The 24,580-nt window shown below is 37.3% G+C and overlaps 1 protein-coding gene across 4 annotated transcripts in view; it reads left to right on the forward strand.

The window, feature by feature from the left end:
• Positions 1 to 24,580, forward strand: part of RPS6KC1 (ribosomal protein S6 kinase C1) — a 230,080-nt gene that overhangs the window by 12,390 nt on the left and 193,110 nt on the right. For all 4 annotated transcript variants that reach the window (XM_044267182.1, XM_044267183.1, XM_044267184.1 and 1 more), the window contains exons 2-4: positions 672 to 707; positions 6,868 to 6,988; positions 18,629 to 18,744. In XM_044267182.1, the coding sequence (XP_044123117.1) occupies positions 672 to 707; positions 6,868 to 6,988; positions 18,629 to 18,744 (273 nt within the window). The remainder of the gene's footprint in view (positions 1 to 671; positions 708 to 6,867; positions 6,989 to 18,628; positions 18,745 to 24,580) is intronic.

Here is a 24,580-nt window from a genome sequence, read left to right on the forward strand (position 1 = left end):
CAGCCCTCCTCCTCCACTTTGCATTTCTTCCTCACCTTGACCGCTACCCACTAGACTGTGAGGTCCGTGAAGGTGCGATTGCAGGGGCTTTGTCCTACTCACCACTGTAGCAGCGTCACATAGAACTCCGTGAGCCATTGAGACTGTAAATGACAAATCATAATCAAATCAGTTATTTCTGGGGTGCCTGGGTGGCTCGGTTGGTTGTTGGTGTGTCCGAGCATTGTGGCTGCTTTTTACAAAATTGGAATTTTTATTGAGTGAATTGTAGATTTATGTACAGTTGTAAGAAATAATATGGAATCATCCCTTTCATACTTTGGGTATAGCTGCTTTTTTTCTTCTACCTTATATGTAGCCTGGGAAGGGGGTAGACGAGCTTGTTAGAATTGTGTCAGGTAAGAGGGAAGCCAGGGCATTCTCCTAGGAATGTAATGCACGAACTTTAGTGTGTGGGCTCTTTTTTTAGCTGCTTTTTCCTTAATTTTTTAGCATGTGTTTCAGTTGGTGAGTTATTATATAGCTGAACTCTCTGTAAGTGATATAATACAGCATTTATTTTCCTTTAAACAAATTCATTTCTCAGTCAGATACTGTTGAAATTAATTATACAAATGTAGAATTTTAAATTTTGGTAATAATAAGATATTTCTGTGTATGTTTTGTTTTAGGTTGTTTCACGAAGAAATCCAGAGGATGTCCAGGAGGTAACACATTTATACATATGAAAATTTTATTTTATATATTTGACAAAAATTTAATTAAATGCTTTGTTGACGAAACAGAATTGTTGGTATGTCTGTCTTCATATTTATGTGTTTGCCTAGAGATTATCTTTAGCTTACAAAACAGCAGCTGAAGTTGCTTTTTCAGATCTATTAAGTACGGGTTAAGCTTAATAGGTGTTAAGTTATACAAGGAAGGATTTAAGGAATTATAGTGCTATTTAATAACGTGATAGTGTTTCTGATAACTAACATTCGTAGGATTTTAGTATTAAGAGCTCTTATCTATTTCAAAATCATGGTAACTTTAATAAAAAGGAAAGAGCATTTGGTAACTAATAATAATTTTAAAGATCATAATAAATTATGGGGCCCTGTATACCTTCACTTTCATATTGAGTTGACATGTTGACACCTTGGAAAACTGCTTTGGGTATAGATATTGGCTATAGTGTTTCTTTTTTAAATTTGTAGTTGTTTTGCTACAACTCTTTCTCTCTAAAATTATACCAGCTTGTGTGTTTTTGCTTAAAACTATGGAATTATTTATTTGTAATTACTTTGTGTTTGTTATGTACCTTTAGGAATCCTTATCCAGTAAGGATAGCTACGATAGCTTGCTTGTTGTAACAACAATAAACTTGCTTGTTTTTTTGATTTACTTCATTTTGGTCCCTGTTCATTTACACCGTGTTAGAAGGACATATGTTGGGGATTTTTTTTTTCTTACCAAAGTGTTTAAACAAGATATTATAAATTGGCAGTCTTTATTCTGCAACAGTTTTTTTTCCCCCATTTGAATGTTAATGTCTTTAGATGGAGTATTTATTTTCTAACAAGCCCCACTACTCCTTACTTAACAAACCTGGCTTGATTCGTACATTTAAATGGATTGTTTGGTACTGGTTGGTTTGAGTGTATGGCATCAGGTTTAGACAATATTTGAACTTTTATACATTAGCATTTCTTGCTATACTTGATCCAGTATTTGTTTTGAGTTCAATAAAACACAGTTTTAAAAGATTTCATATTATTTTTCTTAGCGGTTTTTATGATATCTCACTTTCCCCTTTCAATAACCAGGAAGACGATATTGTAATACAGTTATTTGGGAAGAAAAAGATATATGTATTTCTATATTTGTATCCTTCCAAAATGGAAATGAAAGTAATTTGCACCATTGTATTAAGTACTCTCTCTACTTAAGTGTCAGTTGGCTAGTATGGACTTTCTTTAGAGTTCTTCTAATTATGTTGAATTAATAGTCAGCACAGGCTGTTCTGCTTTTGAAAATTTACAACTCTTAAAATTAAAGATGGGTTGTGTTTCCTTTGAATACATTGTCTGATTGCTATGCTGTAGTCTGTAGCTTGATGTTCCCATTTTCCAGGGAGAATCCTGAACCAACTTATCCATGAACATACTCTCTGCCATTTCCTTAATCCTTTTTTGGGGAAAACTCTTTTATAATAACAACTGTTGGTGAGCCATTCATCAGAAAACTCTTGTAAGTGTCCTTTAGTTAGATGATTGCATGGTTCTTTGTTAGAAATGGTATAAAAATTTTTAAAAATGTCTTCTGTCTTGCCAGCTTCTTGAAATATAAAATAACCTTGAAATTGTAACACTCTGGCTTCTCATGTATTTCAAATGTTGGAATTCTCATTTAGGAGAGAAATTTGCTACCTAGAGTTTGTTTCCATTTCCTTTCCTTTCACTTTCTCTCCTATTAAGGGACTCATGTAGGTACTGCTTTAGAATTTAGTCAGGCTTCCCAAGAGCTATTGAGGATTAGAAGATGTCCTGTTAGTCTAACTAAATATAGGGCTAATAATATGCTATCCTTATAAAACTGGAGATGTATTGTTGGTTTTCTTTTAGAAATGTGTTCACACACCTTGGCACATCCTGCCAGGTAGCAGTGTTTTCTTTCTAAGAGTGCTGACCTATTCACATGGAGGAAATAATTTAAAATTATCCAGGATAGATTTCTTTTACAAAATTTTACCCTTCAAAAATTCCCTCTAAATTTTTATTTATTAAGAGCAGCATGGGGTGGGGTACCTGGTTGGCTCATTCGGTTAAGCATCTGACTTCGGCTCAGGTCATGATCTCAGGGTCCTGGGAATCATGCCCCATATAGGGCTCCCTGCTTAGCGGAGAGCCTGCTTCTCCCTCTTCCTCTGCTGCTCCCCCTGCTTGTGCTGTCTCTCTCTCTCTCTCTCTCTCTGTCAAATAAATAAATAAAATCTTAAAAAAAAAAAAAAAAAGAACAGCATGGAAAACTCTGAGGGGGACAGCAACAGTTAAAGTGGCCTCTGGTTTAGTAGTTTGTCTAAAGCATGAACACCTGCAGAAGGTTAAAGAAAGAACTAGAAATATTGTGCCCTTCCTCTCGTACCTTTTTCAAAACGTAACCTATACTTCTGTTTCTCTATAGGTAGTAGATATCACTGGTGAAATTTGGGAGAAGAAGAACTGAAATAGAACTTTTTATGTATCACGTCAGAAATCTGTTAAGTCATTTCATAAATGAAATAGTTTGATAAAAACCATTTGAGAATATTTAAAATGTGTCAAGGGAAAGAAAAGGCTCTTGGAAAGGGGAGAAAGCAAATCTGAAAGCAAATATGGTAGTGATGCCGGTTGCAAGAAAAGATGATGCGGCAACTTTAGAATACTGTGTGAGAGGACAAACTGAGTGGTTTAGTTCATAGGATCTACAGTTTTTTGCTATCATTAAGTGAAATTATCTGAAAGGTAAATATTTATTTTGTGTAAAAATTATTTAAGGGAATGTATTTAATGAAAGTTAAGCTTTTACTAAATTCATAGTATATATAGGACAGTCACTGAATTAATATTTAATTGAGGAATTTTATGCAAAGTAACTTTAATGAGTTTAAGAAATTTTTGTAGGAGTTGGTTCATAGAACAGTAGTTGTTACACAGGTTTTTTTTTTCTAGTAGGAAGGAATTACTAGAGAAAATAATTTTTGCGTGCATTTTTTGGGACTTTGTGTAGTCCAGTTATAAACATCAATACTGCTAACGTAATAGAAATGTGCTTTTGCTCACTTTTCCATTTTGAAGATTTCTAGAAATGTCCACGGTTAAAAGGAGTATGAAGAAAAGGAGGCAGTAGGTGGTGACATTTTGTGATGTGTTGGTTTTCTGCATTTCTTGAGGGTTTATATTTGCTGTTGGTTATTTTGGCTCTATAGTTCCAGTGTTGAGAAGAAGAAGGATGTGAGTGAATAAATTAGGCACGATGAAAAAGGAGTCTCACCTTGGAGGCTCTATTCTTACTCTGAAAGACTGTATGCTAGTTTATAGACTGTGTTGTTATTATCATTATTGTGATTAAGTTATTAAGTTCTGTCCCTGAAGTAAATGCCTTTACTTAAAAATGACCCCAACTAGAATAGGAATTTTATCTGCAGATTTGTTTCCATGGACTAGTCTTTTGCATAGCTCTCGTTTCTAGTTTATAATGGCTTTAAGGATGGCATTTATGTAAGGTTACTTTCGCAAGCTCATCACCCATTTCTTCCTTAAGCCTTTGGCAGCATGGTACCACCACAATTTGATCTATTTTAAAAATATAAAAATAGCACTGTTTTTTTCTCCTGTGACAGAATTATTTTCATGTATCAAAATTAGAAATTACAGAGAAGCAAAAAATATGAAAATTAAAACCACTTGTAATCTCTTGTAATCTCACTGTCCTGAGACCATTTACTTTTTAGGTATTGGTTTGGCTGTCTTAGTTATTGGTTCCTCTTGCTCTTTTACTAGAGCTGTTGGTTCTTTACTATTACCTTTTGCCTCATTCACTTACATTTTATTTTATTTTATTTTTTTCACTTATTTTAAAATTAAATCTTTTCTTCCATCCAAGTGGTCTGTCTCGTGGCACAACCAAGCTTTTTAAACACCTACTTTGCACTTGGTTTCCTCTTCCTTACTTCTGGCTGATTTCTCAATGTTAGAGTTCCCCATTATTTTGTCCTTAGAGTCCTCATCCTGTTATAAATGCTGAGAAAAGCCTTCCTGAGTGATTGCCACCTTTGCTGGTAGTTAGCAAATGAATACATCTTGCTTAGTTCGCTCTCTTGAACCCCAAACCTGTGCCAAATATGTCTAAAATTGAACTTTGTTCTTACCTTAAAAGTTCCCTGTCTCCTTTTCTTCACCTTAGAGAATGGCACCACTATTTATCCAGTTGCAAAAGCCCCAATTCTAGTGATTATATTTGGCATCTCACTCTCCTTTTAAAAACTTCATCCCCAGTCCCCTCTCTCTCTTTATTTTTGTTGCTCTGATCATGACTTGCCTTCAGTAGATTTACTTAAGATAACACCTTCCGTAGGTGCTCCTTTCTTAACACTCCTGGGCTTCCCTTGTCCACATTTGTCACACCGTCTTGTGATACAGTTACTGTGTTGGCTTGTCCTGCCCACTTAGACTGGGTCTGTGTTTCTTGTTTCTTCATCCTCTGTGCTAACACAGAGCCTGGCACAGAGTAGGGACATGAAAATACTTGTTTTGGTGACTATTTTTGTTGTTGAGTGAATGAATAAAAGGAAGCCTTAGAAGGAGGCAGTTTAAATTAATTCATATTATAATCTGACTTGTTTTCTAGGATTATAATTATAGTAAAAATAAGAAGCTCATCATGGTAGAATTTTTGGTGTATATGGTAAAGTTTAGTGAAGAATTTCCTATATCCAGAGAATAAATTTTTTGACACGAGTCTCTTAAATCTCACTTGATTACCTGCTTAGCCTAAGATTTGCTTATTATTAGCATTATGTTCTGTTGTGTGTTAGAAGTGTGAGGTAATTAGTTTTTTTTTTTTTAAAGAAGCAAAGACCTTAATATATCAGGTAATGGAATTTAAAACTCAGTTATATCCTATTTAGTGGAGACTGAATCAGTGAAAATCAGTGATATCAAAGTCATATGTCAAATCTGTTTTCTTTATAAAGTTTTTTCCCCCCAATTTAATCTGAATAAGGTTAAACAGTAATTCAGATTAATGGAGGTAAACTTTTTTGTGATATGTAATCTAGATGACTGATTTTCTGTTTTGAAATATACTAGTTTTAATGGTATTCTGTTCAGGATTCATCTTGCCTTCGGAAATCCTTATTACTACTTTAAACTGAGGTTTGTGAAATAAGATTTATGAAATGTAAAAGTTAAGGTTAATTACTTGCTGCCCAGCCATGTCTTCTTCAGTGTTATTTAGTTTATCCTTTTAGGCTGTGTAGGTACTTTATGTTTAAAAATTGTTTAGGGGCACCTGGGTGGCTCAGCGGATTAAGCATCCTACTCTTGATTTCGGCCCAGGTCGTGATCTCAGGGTTGTGAGATCAGATCCCATGTTGGGCTCTGTGCTCAGCATGGTTTGTCTGACATTCTCTCTCTTCCTCTTCCCGCAACTCCCAACCCACATGTGTGATCTCTCTCTGTCATTAAATAAATAAATCTTTTCCAAAAATTGTGTATATTAGGGGTGGCTTGATGGCTCAGTCGGTTAAGTGTCAGACTGTCTTGATTTCAGATTGGGTCATGGTCTCAGGGTTGTGAGATTGAGCTCTGCTTTGGGCTCTGTGCTGAGTGTGGAGCTTGCTTGAGATTCTCTTTCTTTCTCTCCCTCGCCCTCTGTGTGGCCCCCACCCCTGGGCTTGTGTGTGCACTCTTTCTTTTTCTCTCAAAAAAAAAAAAAAGTTGTCTATTTTGTGTTTATAAACATGCTGTTTTTGAGAGCGTATATGTATTTTGATATCTAGCTCATTTCCTGGCCAATAGTAATTGATTTTTGAAGAGGTTAAGTGACATTTTAGGTGGTATAGACCCTCTTTGTACCAGGTTGAATATTTTTCCAAGAAAATGCTACTTGTGTAAAATGAAATTTAAAAACCAAGGCAGAAAAGCTAGAGAAAGAGTTGCTGCTTTATAAATCAAATACTATTATTTAATCTTAGCCAGTTAACCAGATTGGTTAGAACATATATTTGTTTGCCTTTGCATGACAATTTTGGGGCACTTTCCTGAAAAGACTTTTTGTTGTTCAGATATCTGAGCCTACATAGTTTCACTGTGAGAGACACATTTGATTTTTCTTTTTCTTTAGATAATCGTATGGAAGAGATACAGTGACTTTAAGAAACTACACAAAGAACTATGGCAGATTCACAAAAACTTATTCCGACATTCAGAATTGTTTCCTCCATTTGCCAAAGGAATAGTGTTTGGTAAGTGATTATTTTGAAATTGTGATTTTAAACAGTGATGATTGGCTAATTGTGTGTATGGAGTAAACCCTATCTGTACGGTGATGTCAGAAGCCCTTATTAAGATGGCTCAGGTCAGGCAGCAAGCCCTTGAAGTTGTTTCTTCATGTTCCCGGTGTAGGCGCGTTAGCTCTGCATTCATTTACTCTTCCCTCCTATGAAACAGCTGCACACCATCTTCAATGCCAGCCAGTCAAGCAAATTAAAAAAAAACCAAAACCATGTAGGAGCACAAGAAGAAATGATACTGAGTTATTCTTATAGTTCTGAAATTTGGGGATTTTTAAAAGCTTATACTTGGTGTATTTTTTTTTTTTTAAGATTTTGTTTATTTATTTGATAGAGAGAGAGATCACAAGTAGGGAGAGAGGCAGGCAGAGAGAGAGAGGGAAGCAGGGTCCCTGCTGAGCAGAGAGCCTGATGTGGGGCTCGATCCCAGGACTCTGAGATCATGACCTGAGCCGAAGGCAGCGGCTTTAACCCACTGAGCCACCCAGGTGCCTCTTGTGCGTTTTTTCTGATACCTTTCTTATAACGTAAAGTGGTTATGATTTGAGGCACCCAGCCAGGCCAGATACAGATATTTTGGGGTGGTGGCTCTGGCTATGTTATGACAGCTGTTAGATTTATGGCTTCACAAAATTTAACAGCACTGAGGCCCGGAGCTTCCTAGTTAGTACCCTGCTGCTGTTGCTCTGTACCTCCAGTGGTGTTTGGGGTTACGTGGCCCTTTAGCGGACTGTGTTGTGAGTTCCTGTCTGCAGCTCCCTGCCTTCCACTCTTGGCGTGCTGGCACCACGGCAGAGAGCTTCCTGCTTGTCAGTCCCGGCCTGCAGGTTCTCGTCCGTCAGCTTTGGCCCTTCCTACTGTAGAACAGCTCTCGCTGGGGTAACTGCACTCGCTTCTCACGTTCCGTTTGCTGGAGCCACAGTGAGATGTAAACTGTGGTCTTGGGAGGGAGGTGCCTCTTCCAACTATTGCCTCTGTTTCTCTCCTTCAGCCATAGGGTATTCTTTAGAGGTCTCTGTTCTTGCCTCTGAGCAGTTAGTCCTGTGCAGACAGTTAACAATTCTTCATGCGTGGGTTCCATTCTCTGGCTGGACCCTGGCTGCCACAGAGACCACTTCTGGGCTGCAGGTAGGCTCAGTAGGAGTTGTTTCTAACATTCTTTCAGCAGCTAGTGTTAGGAAACATGATGCATTTCTGTACCTTGTGTACATTATACATTCTTCTATCCGCATACACATCTGCATACATACATCAGTATATGATGTATCCTTTTATATACACTACACACTACAGAGACGTATTTTAGAATTGTTTGTAATAGCTTTTGGCAAGCAAATTTTTGTATGTTCAGTTCTCTTCCTGCCCCCTCCACCCCCTAAGATTTTGGGTTTCTGGTCTTGATTAGAAATGTTCCCCAATTCCTCCATTTGCTTGTAAGATGATTTTTGGAGCTTAGAAAATTATTTTTAATATCCACGTGGGAAAAAAATATCCACATGGAATTTATATTTGAATGAGATGTTAGATGATACTTCATTTTGTGTCTTTCAGATGGATAGATATCTGTTCTGAGGTATTTATTAAATAATAAATGTTTTTCCCAGTGAAATTGATACCATCTTCATTATGCATTAACTTTTTATGCATTGCCACTAATTTAAAGTTTTTCTTTTATGGTATTTATTTATTCTTATAGTAATACCTGTTTTTGTGCCATGTTGATTTTTGTAAAATGGCTTTATAGAGTATGTTCTGATACTAGCTATATTTCTCATTGACTCTGGGGAATTTCTTGCCTTTTAGGATAGGCCTGGAATTCTTGGGGCTTTTACATTGGTAATTCTAAGAACTGATACCAGTTATCCATTTAGTGCCTCTTAGTTTCAAGTCTCTTCTTTCATTTTCTGTAATGCTTTAATGGGTTGGACTCTTTAAATATTTTTCTTTTACAGTGAGTATGCTATTCAGAGTAGAGGCTGATGGAGAGGCACTGGAGGAGGGTAAGGGGCTTCTCTCCCTCCTTCCAGTGTGCTATGGATTTTGTTTTTCTTTTTGGTTCTACTACATTTTTGCCAGAGGCCTCTGCCTCAGCTACACACCTAAATGTAGTCCACTGAGAAGTTTACATCCCCTGCTAGTTTGGTAGCCTCTTGACTGTGTACACCAAGGCACCCCAGACCTAGTGGAGAGTGGGTTTCTGACTCTCTGACTCCCTGAAGGTGGTTTCCTGTGCTCTGGGGACACTGTAGATTCCAGACCTCGTTGCTCTATAGGTGAGCAGGCTCCTGATGCCTTCTTTGCTTCTGCATATCTCCCTACCAGCCTTGGCCTGCTTTTACCCCAGAAAGTTGTGTACCCCAGTCCTGTGTTACCTTGCTTGTGAGTGGGCTCCCAGCACTGTGAATCTCTCTTGTTGCTCGCTTGCCAGTCTGGTCCTATGTGAACTCTGGAGGGGTCTTTCTTGCTTTCCTGGCAACCGTGGACCAGCTCTGGCCTAGGGAACCCAGTAACTTCTCCCCATTCAGTGGCTACAAACAGTTCTCCATGAAGATCCCAATCCCAACTTTTGGGGAGGGGTTCCCCCTTCTAGATTGTTCCTTCCTTTGGTACTTTCTTTTACACTCGGGGTATTCTTTAGAATTAATAAGTTAACAGTTGTTTAATGGTCTTTATATTAAGCTTTCCTTGTTCAAATTACTATGTGGATTTAGTCTCTGGGCTGAACCCTACTGATGCTCTTTTTGATTGAGGAAGATTTTTGGATGATTTGAAATATCCATCCTCCACTGGCTTGTAGTTTATATGGAACAGTGATTTCTTCAGGCTGTACTCCCTAAGCTTTATACCTTTATTTAGGATATTTGGCATGTTTCACAACGCCTTGAGATCTAGGGACAAGAAACAGGTACATAATAGTATAGTAATATCAGTGGCATTTATGACAGAATGAAGTGGCCATCAAAAGCTTGTTGCTACAATTCTTTAATTTTAACAAATACTGAATATTAACAATTTATGATATATAATGATGTCTTGAAATATATGCAACGTCAAGAGGTTTCTTTGGTTCATAATTACAAAAGAAAGTATTTGTATTTCCTTAGGTGAGAAGCAGTTGAGAAATATGGACAGCAGGTCAGTAGCAATAGAACCATTAGTTTTGAAGATATCATCACTTCATTTTGTTCCCCTATGGAACATTAAGGGATCCACAAACCCTTGTAAATCTTTACCTCCTTTGGCCTTTGAGCTCAGACATTCCATCTTAGTCACATTTCTGGTGCCTTCTGTTCATTGTTGTTACCCAGTATCTATGGTTCTTTCCTTTTTTCTTTGATGCTTTTTCTGATTATAATTTTACTTATTTTTTGCCATTGAACTGCGTACCTTTTCTGATCGTGATTCTGCTGCTATTAATAGAGTCCTCTTTGGTTAATACCAGTCCAACCGTAATTATCTGGAAATTTTATAGGCATGCTTAAATCAAGAAACATTTTAAAAATAGGTACTGTGGGTATGATGATTCAGCCTCTGTCTTCTGAGAAACTTAGCTGAAGTGAGCATCATGATTTAGACGTTCTGAAAGGGAAGTGCTTTATCCTTACTGTCAAGTTTTTAAGTTTTGTGGCATTCTACTTTTTTTTAAAGATTAAATTGAAGTATAGTTGACATATAATATGATAGGAGTTTCAGGCATACAACATAGTGATTAAACATTTATGTAAATTATGAAATCAATACAATGAAGCTAGTTACCGTCTGTCACCGTACAAAGTTATTACAATATTATTGACTGTATTCTCTGTGTTATACTTCACATCCCTGTGACTTACTTATTTTATAACTGGAAATTTGTACCTCTTTATTCCCTTCACCCCAACCTCCCTCCCCTCTGGCAACCACCATTTTGACCTCTGTATTTATGAATCTGTTTCTGTTTTGTCTGTTCATTTGTTTTGTGTTTTAGATTCCATATATAAGTGAAATTGTACTGTGTTTGTCTTTCTCTGACTTATTTCACTTACCATAATACCCTCTAGGTCCATCCGTGTTGTCACAAATGGCCAGTTTCCATTCTTTTTTATGACTGAATGATATACCATTGTGTGTGTGTATGTGTATATGTATATATACCATGTCTTCTTTATCAGTTCATCTATTGATAGACACTTAGGTGGCTTCCGTATCTTGGCTATTGTAAATAATATTGAAATAAACATAGGGATGCATTTATCTTTTTGAATTAGTTGTTTCATTTTCTTCAGATTAATACCTAGAAGTGGAATTTCTGGATCTTACGATAGTTCTGTTTTTGATGTTTTGGAGAACCCGCATTCTCTTTTCCACAGTGACTGCACCAATTTACATTTACACCAGAAGTTGCAGGAGGATTCCCTTTTCTCTAAGTCCTCACCAACACTTGGTATTTCTTATCTTTTTGAGCCTACCCATTTTGGCAGGTGCGGGGTGATATCTCATTGTGGTTTTGGTTTGCAATTCCCTGATAGTGATGTTGAGCATCTTTTCATGTGTCTGTTGGCCATCTGGATGTCTTCCTTGGAAATACGCTTATTCAGATTCTCTACCCATGTTTTAATTGGATTGTTTGTGTTTTTTTTGGTATTGAGTTGTATGATTTCTTTATCTCTTGGGATATTAATCGTAGTGACATTCTATTTTATTTTATTTATTTATTTATTAAAGATTTTATTTATTTATTTGTCAGAGAGAGAGAGAGAGTGTGCAAACAGGTAGAGGCAGAGAGAGAAGCAGGCTCTCTGCTGAGCAGGAGCCTGATGTGGGACTTGATCCTAGGACCCTAGGACATGACCTGAGCCACAGGCAGTGGCTTAACCAACTGAGCCACCCAGGCATCCTGACATTCTATTTTAATTATGAAGATGCAAATAATTAAAATTCACCAATCTGAGGAGTTTTTTTTTTTTTTAAAGATTCTATTTATTTATTTGACAGATCACAAGTAGGAGAGAGGCAGGCAGAGAGAGAGGTGGGGAAGCAGGCTCCCTGCTGAGCAGAGAGTCCCACATGGGGCTGGATCCCAGGACCCTGAGATCATGACCTGAGCCAAAGGCAGAGGCTTTAACCCACTAAGCCACCCAGGCACCCCAATTTTTCTTTCTTTCTTTTTTTTTTTTTAAGATTTTCTTTATTAGAGAGTGTATGTGTGAGGCAGTGGGGAGAAGCAGAGGGAGGGTGAGACACATACCCCCACTGAGTGGGGAGCCCGATGGGGGACTCAGTCCCAGGACCCTGAAATGATAACCTAAGCCGAAGGCAGACGCTTAACGAACTGAGCCACCTAGGTGCCCCCAATCTGGGGAATTTTAAGAATCATCCTTCTAAATGCACACAAAAAGGGTTCTTTTATATTCTAAAAGTAAGAGACCTCCCTCATACTTAACTGTCTTTTTCTCTCCCTTTCTCTCTGAGTCCTTAACACAACTGTGTGAGTAGAGACTGCTTTATTCTTACTGATGGCTATATCTTCAGCATGTAGGACCATGCCCAACATATAAATACGCACACACAAATGTGTGCACAGATATGTGCATAACGCATGGGTGTTCTTTGCAGCATTTTCAGTAGAGGCAAAAGGAACAGAAACTGAATTTTCTCATTATGTATTGCACAGATATGCCATAATTTACCCAATTAATAGAATTCTTTAGCTCTTTGAAATATACTGGTGTGATAAGATATCCAAGCTACATTTTTAAGACATGAAAACAAATGTTGGACAGCACTATGTTTAGTAAGCTCACATCTGTGTTTGAACAGAGATATATTATTATGTGAAGATATACCTACACACATTTGTATAATATATGTACCTTTTCAGGATGTAGGAGGAGGGATGGTTTTACTTTTTATTGTATACCTTCTGTATTATGGAACTTAATTGCTTCCATATATCTTTAACTTTAATATGGAGAGATACACAGCCCAGCTTCTTAAACAGGAAGCTTGTCACTGGGTGAAAAGGAGTGGTTTCTAAATTGGTTGAGATTTGTAGCTATTACTGCTCTTGCTAATGGATTATCTTCAACTTTTCTCCACATCCTTACATATTATGGAGTGAAAGTTTCTTATTAATCTTGATAAGTAAGCAGTTTATCTCTCTTAGTAAATGGTACAGTCCATTTGTAATACTTGATAACTGCAGTGAACCCTGCAGGCTGCAGCTGTCCTTGTGTGGAGGGACTTGTTGGTTAAGCATCTATCTTTTTAACTGCTCTCACATTTTTAGTATGGGAACCTCAGCAGCAAAAGCGAATCCTATTGTAGTTGATACAACCAGCAAAAATGTAGCTACTAGTCTAGCGGTATAGTGATAAAGAACATGCCTTTTGGAATCCTGTGGCTTTAGGCCCAAATCCTCTATCCTTGATTTACTAGCAATGTGATCTTGTACGAATGAACATCTTAGTTTATTTTCTTATTGGTGAGATAGGGAAAATACCTTCCTGTTCTGTGGATTACAACTCTAGTGTGTCTAGCTCAGTGCTCGACACGTACCCGCTGCTGTCAGCTATATTCTGTTGCTCAGTTACCGCTAACATACCATATTCTTGTGTCTCTGAATTCAGCATTGCCCTGTTCGGCTGTGAACTTCTTGTTAGCCTTGCAGACTTTTCAGATGTCTCCTCTCCTAGGAGGTTTTCTCTGTCTCCTTTAGGCTGAGTTCATTGTTTTCCCCTTCAGTTTTATATCTTACCAGTAGAGCACCTAACTTATTTTTTTCCAGTTTTTTTTTTTTAATGTGCAAAATTTTTAAGTTTACAAAAAAACCCACAAAAGAATAATGTGGTAAATACTTTTATACTTTTGGCCCAAGTTCATTGATTATTAACAGTTTGCTGAATTTTTTATGACTCTCCACGTATCTCTCTTTTTCTTTCTGAACCATTTGAGAATAAGTTGCAGATATTGTGACATTTCACCCCTGCACTTCGTCTTTTCCCTATAATCACAATTCCATATCACACTCAAGAAATTTAACCTTGATACAGTAATATAAAATGTGCCGTCCATATTCATATTTCCTCTTGTTCTAAAAATTTACTTTTTAGGTTTGTTTGTTTTTGGATCTAGGATCATGCCTCTAGGTTAATCTTGAGTATTCCTTACGCATTTTTTTTTTTGTCTTTCATGACAATGACATTTTTAAAGGTATAAGACAGTTTTGTTCACCTGTCTGCTTTCTCAGGATTAGATCATTGTTTTGTTTGTTTTGTTAGATCTGTTATCAGACTTTGCTTTCCTATGAGAAAGAGAAAAGCAGTTCCTGATAGCTAAGAAAGAACTGGCCTTGCATACCTTTTCTTTCGACCTTGGTATTTCCTGGAGTTTGGCCTTGCTTTCATGTCTATGCTGTGTTGTTCTCCTGTTGAACATAAGCAGTTGCACAGAACAGGAGCATTAGACAAGGCCACTCTGTGTCCTTGGATCAAGACAAAGGTATAAGACACAAGACCACTCTGGAATCCTGTCTGAGCACAAAAACATGAATGTTGTTGAAGTCACAAAGATGATCAAGCATATCTTCATCTCAGCAGCTGTGAGTGACTGCTGCTGCTTCATGTAAATCACAGCCTTAGCCTCTTTTCATTCATCTTGCCTCATAATAAGATTTATTAAAATTGTAGCATCATGGAATTAGATAGAATTTGTAGAACCCATAGAATTATCCCCACTTCCTAATAGCATCTGAACCAGGGCAAAGCCCCCATTTCTTTAAACCTTTCCCGAAAGTACCTAACACAAGCCCAGATCCCGTGAGTCCATTCTCACACCCTCTTAGTGAAATGCTCCAGGGTTCCCAGTAGTGTACATTTTGCCTGGTTGCAAGGAGCAGTAAATCCAACTTGTTCATTTAGAGGTATGTTCTTGGTGCTGTTGACTGGGAAGAATTCACACCCAGAAACCTCGGCCTCTCTTTGTTTTTACTCTGAATGAATTTTTGCTTCAGTTAAGAAACAGCATCAGGCTTTTCTAGCTAGTTTTCTTACTGGTCAAGGGCAGCTTTTTGTTCCATATAGCCAGTTTTTGATCATTGACATTTGCATGTTAAAAAAAGTTGTAAGCTCTGGTATCTGGGTGGTATTCTACATTAAAAAAAAAAAAAAAAAAAAGAATATCCCAAAGGTGGCTTAATCAATCAGAGCCTTTACCAGCTTAATTAGAATGCTTGAATTTAATTTTTTCTCCCCTAGCTTTTTATTTATTTATTTATTTATTTGACAGAGAGATCACAAGTAGGCAGAGAGGCAGGCAGAGAGAGAGGGGGAAGCAGGCTCTACGCTGAGCACAGAGCCTGATGTGGGGCTCATTCCCAGGACCTGGGATCATGACCTGAGCTGAAGGCAGAGGCTTAACCCACTGAGCCACCCAGGCGCCCCTCCCCTAGCTTTTAATAAAGCATTGCTGGGTCACTGAGGGTGGGGGCTGGCTTATATATAATATATACACATACAAATAATATAGTATACTATGTACTATATATATATATATATACACTATATATAGTATATACTATGTAATACTACACAATAAATCTTCTTATGAAAAATGTTTGTATTTTCTTTTGTAAGTCAGCTATAATTTTTACTCTGTTCATGGGAAAATAAACACTGACCCTGTGAATGGAAATTTAAAGTAGTGATAAAGAAGTTCCTGTTTATGATTTCTCATTGTTGCTGCTTTCGAGTGAGGTTTAGGTGCTACTAAAGGCCTAGCAACTAGAGAATAGTGGCTACTAGGGTGTTGACTACAATTAGGATGACTGTTGAATCTTGCTACTTTGTTTTAAAATTTAAAATTAGATGGCTTTGTTTACTCTATTAAGGCTAGTAGCTATTGGATTAAAATTCATCTGCTTCTGTTTCGTTTATGCTACAAATCCCATTTTTTTGTTGTTGTTATTCTGAAATATCTTAGGAACAAAGAAGTGAGCATGTTCTTTCATCTGTTTGTTCTGATGATAGGATTCAGTGTAATTGAACCTTTTACTGCAAAAGCCTTTATTTTTTATTGTACTTGCTCTATTCTGAAAAATATTTTAATCCCTCTCCTCTTGTCCAAGTTTAGTAGAATGGAAATGCATAAAGATGTGTTTTATTCTCTTTAGAAGTTGATGTACTCATTGCTTAAGCATTTTAGTCTAGCTTAATAGGGAAGTGGGGTGAATCACTGATTACATTTAGGATTGACGCTCCCAAATTAATATGTATTTGTTTTAGCTACTGAATGAGACTTTTTAGGGTGTTATTAAATATTAGTGAGTTTTCCATTAAAATTTCTTGGCAAGTAGTTAATGCATTTGAAGATAGTATCAGGTGGTTTTGTGGGTTGAAACATAGTATGATTTTTTTGAGCATTTTCTGGATTTTTGTTCTGAGGTTATATATGTTCACAAAATTATTAATACTAATTCATAGGCACTGGAATTAAATTGTGTTTAAAGGACAAACATATTGGACTATAATCATAAATACCAGTGTATACTTAATTTCTTATTTAGACAGGAAAAGGAATAATGGACATTGGTTGTCATTTTAACCTGTTTGGCTAGTGGATTTTTCCCAAGACTGAATAACTTAGATTGTTGTCCAGAAAATTTGCTCTATAGGTGCTTGGAAGTTTGTTTCCAGATAATATTATTGATAGGTAAGCTAGCACATCATTTTAGATTATCATCGGGAGAATTGAGTTAAATTGAATTGTTACATATGAACTGGGAAATAATGGAAAAACAGAACACAGAAACACCAACTAGCAAAATGGTATTAGGTTTGGTTTCTTGTGATAAACCTTAAAACCAAATAAAAGTCGATTTCTTTCTCATGGCGTGAGATCTGAAGGTAGCTCCAGGCAGGGCACCTCCACAGTGATCAGAAAAGGCTATTTCTTAAAGAGATTTTTAGGAAGCTACAATATAACTTTTGTTTATATGTTTTTGGTGAGAACATAGTCCATGTCCACATGTAACTCTAAGGCAAGCTGGGAATGTAGTGTTTGGTTTTTTTCTCCCTCTGGGTTACCATGTCCACAGTTAGAAATTGGGGATTGTTTTACTAAGGAAGAAGGTGAAAACAGACCCTGGGCTAGCAACTGGCAGCTTGTTATATAGCATCAATACAGCACTGTCCTGAATGTTAGTGTTCCTCTAATTGACTGCCTCTGGCCTGTTAACCTTTACTGGGCTCTGGGCTCTTTGATGACGCTGATAAAAGTTCCACACTCATTCCCTAGGAAAAGGTACCTATGGACACATGCATGAAATTTGGTAGGACTGTTGTCTCTGGAACCATCCATTTAGCTGAGTAGGTTGTTTATGGACCACTGTTAAGACTTCTTATTAATGAAAGATGGCTATTTTCTAAGGTAGAATGTTCCACAGTTAAGACTTTTTTTTTTTTAAAACCATTCATTCTTACAATTAGGTATGAGTTAATTAGTATGCTCCATATGTTAGACACTGTAATGACACTTGAACATTCAAAGGCATCGTGATTAATTTATTAAGTGCTAACTACGTGCCTATCATAGAACTGGGAGTCTTAAGTATATTGTTCATTTTCTCCATTTTACAAATGAAGAAATGATCTAAGGGTTCATAGCTAGTGAATGATAGAGCTAGGATTTACACCAGGTCTAACTCTAAAGCCATTTCTTTTCATTTTTATGAAGTAAATACTTCACCATAAGCACGAGACACATTGAGCTGAGAGTATTTTGTGGTTCAGCTTCAAATTCTTGTCTTGGGTTATATAACTCGGAATCTCTTTGTGCCTCAGTTTTCTGTTAACATTTTGCAAATCTGCTTAAAATGTTTATGGGACGATGTTCCTCTTTTGAAGCCTGGATTGCAGTCAGCGTTACGTGGCATGTGAGAAATGCCAACCAGGAATCTGCTCTAACAGGAGTACAAAATGATCATATTTTTAAATGTCTTATCAGCATTCAAATTGTATATAGCATTAAAAAAAATTCTATGAAAACCACCTTTCATTCACCTTGTAAATCAGAGCTCCCCAGTGCTGTGCGGGCTGTCTTTTTACTCACAGGCCTGCTGTCACATATGCTGACAGCCGCACACATAGAGTTTGGCTTCAAAGCTCTTTTGCTTCAAGCTGAGGTTTTTGACCCCACCGATATACAGATGTTCTCATAATTTCCTCTCTTCAGCTCCTTTATAAATCAAAAAGAGTGGGAAAGGGAAAATTATATGAGTAATTACAGTATTAAATTAGTATGGAAAACCATTGGAGTTCTTTAGAAATCTCTTTTCAGCTTGAGTTTCAAACCAGCTTCTTAAATGCTAAGTTTCTTACATGGACAGGCCTTCAAGTAAGCCTGTGCCGTTGATTTATCGGTTCACACCTCTGTCTCTTGGTGTGTTGGAAACACTATTGTCTATTTTGGGGGAGAGCACGCGGATTAGTACAGACTTGACTCTAGAGGACTGTGTAGTAAAGCAGCGATAGGCCTGCTGCTTCTTTCTGAGCTGCGAACGTAAACTCTCATAAACCTCCCTTCCTTCCTTAAGTCTTGGTTCTTACTTGATTCTAGGACGATTTGATGAAACAGTTATTGAAGAGAGAAGACAGTGTGCTGAAGATTTGCTACAGTTCTCTGCCAATATCCCCGCTCTTTACAACAGTAAACAACTTGAAGATTTTTTCAAGGTTTGGTAGTCTTTCTGAAATATTTTGTACTTCATTAAATATTTTTGTTTTCTAATTTATAGTAAGGTGGAATTCAAGTTGTTTTTTAACAGAGAATGTCATTTACTGTTGAATTTCATTATTCACTAAAATAAGCAGAAGTTAGTTGTAAACAGTGATGTCTTTGACATATCTTCTGTTTTTACTGTAGAAATATATAAGATTTTTGATTCATAGATTTTAAAAAGTGATGCAAAAGGCTTAGAGATTATCTTGTTGACTCCATCAGAATTGAGGTACATTAGAAAAAAATTTAAGTATCATGAAATTCTAGTTGTTGCCTTCACTTTTTGAGCTGTCTTTCAGTGGTAGACTTTTTGGGATAGAAACCACTGTAAGTTCATATTCATTTTGTTATAATTATACTAATTTGTGTGATAGAGCAAAAATAGTCATTGTGTAATTTTAGAGAGGTAGGTTAGTACAAATCATGTGACGAGAATCATTGCATATTAGCGTTTACTGTTTCTTGACATGAAATTTTTTCATTCTGAGTTCTTTATCATTTTATATTATTTTATTATTGTGCTCGCTTCGGCAGCACATATACTATATTATTTTATTATTAAGATTTATTTATTTATTTAAAGAGAGAGTGCCAGCAGGGGTAGGGGGAGCAGAGGGAGAGGGAGAGAATCCCACAAGCCCACCCTGCACCCAGCGTGGAGCCTGACTCAGGGCTCCAACTCCTGACCCTGAGATCATGACCTGAGCTGAAATCAAGAGTTGAATACTTAACCAGCTCAGCCACCCAGGTGCCCCAGAATGCTTTACTGTTCTAAATAATAATTTTCTAGGGGCACCTGGGTGGCTCAGTGGGTTAAGCCACTGCCTTCGGCTCAGGTCATGATCTCAGGGTCCTGGGATTGAGTCCCGCATCGGGCTCTCTGCTCAGCAGGGAGCCTGCTTCCCTATCTCTCTCTCTCTGGCTGCCTCTCCGTCTACTTGTGATTTCTCTCTGTCAAATAAATAAATAAAGTCTTTAAAAAAATAATAATTTTCTAATTTATTTTGTATTGTGGTTGTGCAGGTAGTTAGTTGATATCAGTGTCTTTAATGACCACAATTTTCCTATTGCCTTTAGACTTCCAGAAAAAACCTAGGTGATTGTGCCATACTTGTTTCTTCCTTTCTTTAAACATCTACTCATCTGTATAACTGTAATTGGTAGAATATATGAAGTATATGAATAATATGTGAGTATTGGGATTTTTAATTTTCCTGATGCCAGTGGATCTACATATTTTTTATGACCTCCTTTAACTTACTGAAGAAAGTTGATCTTTCTTCAGTAAGTTAAAGTAGTATAACTTATATACTTAGATAGTATAAACTTATGACTTTACACTAATAGAAATACAAATAGTAATAGAAAAGTTTGTAGCACCAGTAATATTTCTAGTAATTGACTTCATCACTTAATATTTCATTACTGTGTAAACCAGGCTGAGATGATGAAGGTGGCTCTGCTTATGACATACTGCAGATCTTTAGGATTAAAGGCCAGATCAAGTTGATACAGTATTTGCTCTTTGCTACTCTTGGTTTACAGCTCCATCTATGTGGTAAGTGGTCTATGCTTACAGAAAAGGACAGCATTAGGGGCACCTGGGTGGCTCACTTGGTTCAGCATCTGACTCTTGATTTCAGCTCAGATCATGATCTCTGAGTTTTAAGATCGAGCTTAGTGGGCTCATTGGGCTCTGTGCTAAGTGGGGAATCTGCTTGAGATGGTTCTCTCTCTCTCTCTGCCCCTCCTACTACTCTTGCTCACACACATGCATGTGCTCTCTCTCAAATAAATCTTTAAAAAAGGGGCAGCATTATTAAGCAAGAAGGATGTGGCTTTAATAGAAATTGTGAAAGGCAGTCATGCAAATTAACACATGCCAAGGGCTAAAAAAAATCAATCTAGGCATATAGAAGTCAGATGTTAGACTTTGAACAATTTATTTATTTACTTATTTTTATTGATTTTTTTCTTTATTTGAGAGAGAGAGAGTGCACGCATGCATACAGGGTGGGTGGGAGAGGCAGAGGGAGAGGGAGAGACAGTCCCGAGCAGACTGCGCGTGGCAGTGTGGAGCCTGATGTGGGGCTTGATCTGACGACCCTGAGATCATGACCTGAGCCAAAACCAAGAGTCTGATGCTTAACTGAGTGTGCCACCCAGACTCACTGGCTTTGAACAAGTGAAATATAAGTTACCTGTTCATTCTGTTTCTTTTGGACCTGGGAATTCCTGATTGTAACTGCTGCTGAATGAGACTTTCTAGGCTTTGTGAAATGAGAGATAGAAGAAAAGAAAGAAGACATTGGTCACTTTAAGGGAAGTCAAGTTAATCTTAGAAAATATGGTAGAAATACCTTAAGTAGTGTGCTGGGCAGGAGAGAGACACTGATGTGGTAATATCACAATAGTGGTAGTCAGCCTCTAACTACAGATGAGAAAATAGGATCCTTGAGGGTTATTTGGCTGCAAGCAAGGAACAAAAAAGCTTACCATATTAGCTTAAATAAGAAAGGGGCTTATTTGTCTCATATAACAAGAAGTTGAGTGAGGAAGATAGGAAGGGTTGGTACAGAACTCACTGACGTCATCAAAGCCTTAGGTTCCTGGTTTGGGATGTGAAAGGAAAAGGGCTGATGAGTGAATAAATGAATGAATGAATGAATGAATGAATGCTGGTTTTGAAAAGGTTTCCTAGAAATTCTATCTAGAGGTAGTCCTTCTTATATCTTACCAGAACTGGGTCACAGGACTGTCCTTAGCTTCAGAGAAGTCTGGGTGGGTGACTCCTAGCTTTCTAGTTCTCATTGTGGATAAAGGTATGGAGGGGAGTTTGTTAGGTAGCTGGGTCAGAGGGTGTGCTATGATATCATAGGTTAAATAGGTTTTGGGTTTTTTTTTTGTTTGTGTGCTTCTTTGTTTTGGGGGAAACACTGATGATAGATATCATATGCAAACAGCTACATAGCCACTTGATTTGATTTTTTTTTTAAGGTTTTATTTATTTATTTGACAGACAGAGATCACAAGTAGGCAGAGAGGCAGGCAGAGAGAGAGAGGAAGGGAAGCAGGCTCCTTGCTGAGCAGAGAGCCCGATGTGGGGCTCGATCCCAAAACCCTGGGATCATGACTTGAGCCGAAGGCAGAGGCTTTAACCCACTGAGCCACCCAGGCGCCCCTGATTTGATTTTTTTTTAACATACATAACAGTAGAAGGACTACTATACTGAGCCTCCATTACTCATTACTCATCTTAAAAAATTGTAAGTGTATTGCCTAATTTTTTTCATCTATGCTTTTCGATGTGTATTCTTTGCTGGTTATGTATGTGTATATGTATGTGTGTTTTTACAGATTTATTGACATACTTTAAAATTTACATTTACATAAAATTAACATTGTAATTGTAAATGTACCATTCAGTGGCTTTCAGTAAATTTATAGAGGTGTGCAACTGTCACATTTCTATCACCTCAACAAGTTTCTCTGTGTCTGGTTGTTGGCAACCCCCTTTCCCACCCCCATCTCTGGGTAACTACCTGTTTTCTGTCTATAGATTTGCCTCTGGGGGGTGTTTCAAATACATGGACTCACACACTATGTTGTTTTTTTGTTCTGGTTTCTTTCCTTTAGCATAATGATATGAGTTTCATCCATATTACATTGTATATCAGTATTCTGTTCCTTTATGTTGCTGAATTGTGTTCTCTCACAGAGATCATAGTGCGTGTTGTTATACACTGACAAAATGATGGACATTTGGATTGTTTTCAGTTTTTTGGCCCTTTGTCCAGTACTGCTGCCAACAAATTTTTGTGTACAAATCTGTGACTAGATACATGTTTTCATTTCTCTTGGGTAGGTCCTGAGGAGTAGAATTGCTGGGTCTTACCATAAGTTAATGTTTTCAAGGAACTGCCAAACTGTTCTTCAAAGTGGCTGTACTGTTTTACATTCCCCAGCAATGTATGAAGTCTCTGGTTTTTACACAATTTCACCAATTGTGTGAAATTTAAACTACAGCTGTTCTAGTATGTGTTTAGTGGTATCTCACTGTAGTATTAATTTCTATTTCCTAATGGCTGATGATGCTGAGCTTGTTTTCATGTGCATATTCACATAATTTGGTGAAATGTGTATTAAAATCTGTCCAGTTTTTTTTTTTTTAAAGATTTTATTTGTTTATTCGACAGACAGAGATCACAAGCAGGCATAGAGGCAGGCAGAGAGAGAGAGAGAGGGAAGCAGGCTCCCTGCTGAGCAGAGAGCCCGATGCGGGACTCGATCCCAGGACCCTGAGATCATGACCTGAGCCGAAGGCAGCGGCTTAACCCACTGAGCCACCCAGGCGCCCAATCTGTCCAGTTTTGGTTGGGTTGTCTTATTATTGAGTTGTAAGGGTCCTGAATATGTTCTGGATACAAATCCTTTATTACATATGTGTTCTGCAAATGTTTTTCTCCCTGGGTGTGACTAGTCCATGTTCTTAATGGTGTCATTTGAAGTACAAAAGATTTTAGTTTTGATAAAGTCTGATTTATCAATTTTTTTCTTTTTTTGAATTGTACTTTTTTTTTTTTTTGGTCATATCCAAAAGCTCTTAGATTAATCCAAAGTCTCCTGTGTTCTTTTCTACAAGTTTTGTTCTTACATCTAGGTCTGTGATCCATTTTTGGTTAGTTTTTGTATACAGTTGAAGTAACAGTCTAAATTCATCTTTTGGCACAGGAATATTCAATAGTCAATCTAGCTAAAAGTTTGATATTGTTGATTTTTCTCAAAAGACTAACCTGGTTGGAGTGCCTGGGTGACTCACTTTGGCTGTCGGGGAAGTGTCTGACTTTGGCCCAGATCATGACTCAGGGTCCTGGGATAGAGCCCCACATTAGGCTCCATGCTTGGGGAGAGTCTGCTTCTTCCTCTGCCCCTCTCCCTGCTCATTCTTTCTCTCTCTCTCAGGAAGGAAGGAAGAAAGAAAACTAACTTGGTTTCGTTGATTTTTCTGTATTTTCTATTTCGTTTTCCTCTCTTTCATTTTATTGATTTCTATTTTAAACTTCATTTCCTTCCCTTTGTTTGCTCTGGATTTACTTTGCTGTTTATCTAGTTATTTAATTCTTTAAAGTGGAAGTTTAGGTTACCGATTTAATATATTTCTTCTATCTAACATAGGCATTTACAACTATTAATTTTTCTTTTAGCACTGCTTGAACCTCATCCTATAACTTTTTATGCATTGTTTTCATTTTTATTCAGTTTAATGCATTTTAAAAATTTCTTTTGTGATTTTTCTGTGGACCCATTGGCTATTTAGAAAAATGTTCCTTAACAAATAATCCTAAAATTTGTATGGAACCAGAAAAGATCCCAACTAGCCAGAGGAATGTTGAAAGAGAAAACCAAAGCTGGTGGCATCACAATTCTGGTTTTCAAGCTCTATTACAAAGCTGGGATCATCAAGACAGTATGGTACTGGCACAAAAACAGACACATAGATCAATGGAACAGAATAGAGAGCCCAGAAATGGACCCTCAACTCTATGGTCAGCTAATCTTCGACAAAGCAGGACAGAATGTCCAATGGAAAAAAGACAGTCTCTTCAACAAATGGTGTTAGGAAAATTGGATAGCCACATGCAGAAGAATGACACTGGACTATTTCTTTATACCACACACAAAAATAGACTTAAAATGGGTGAAAGACCTAAATGTGAAACAGGAATCCATCAAAATCCTTGAGGAGAACACAGATAGCAACCTCTTCGACCTTAGCCACAGCAACTTCTT

The sequence above is a fragment of the Neovison vison genome, chromosome 10, assembly GCF_020171115.1.
Source record: "Neovison vison isolate M4711 chromosome 10, ASM_NN_V1, whole genome shotgun sequence".
In the NCBI taxonomy this organism is placed as follows: Eukaryota; Metazoa; Chordata; class Mammalia; order Carnivora; family Mustelidae; genus Neogale; species Neogale vison.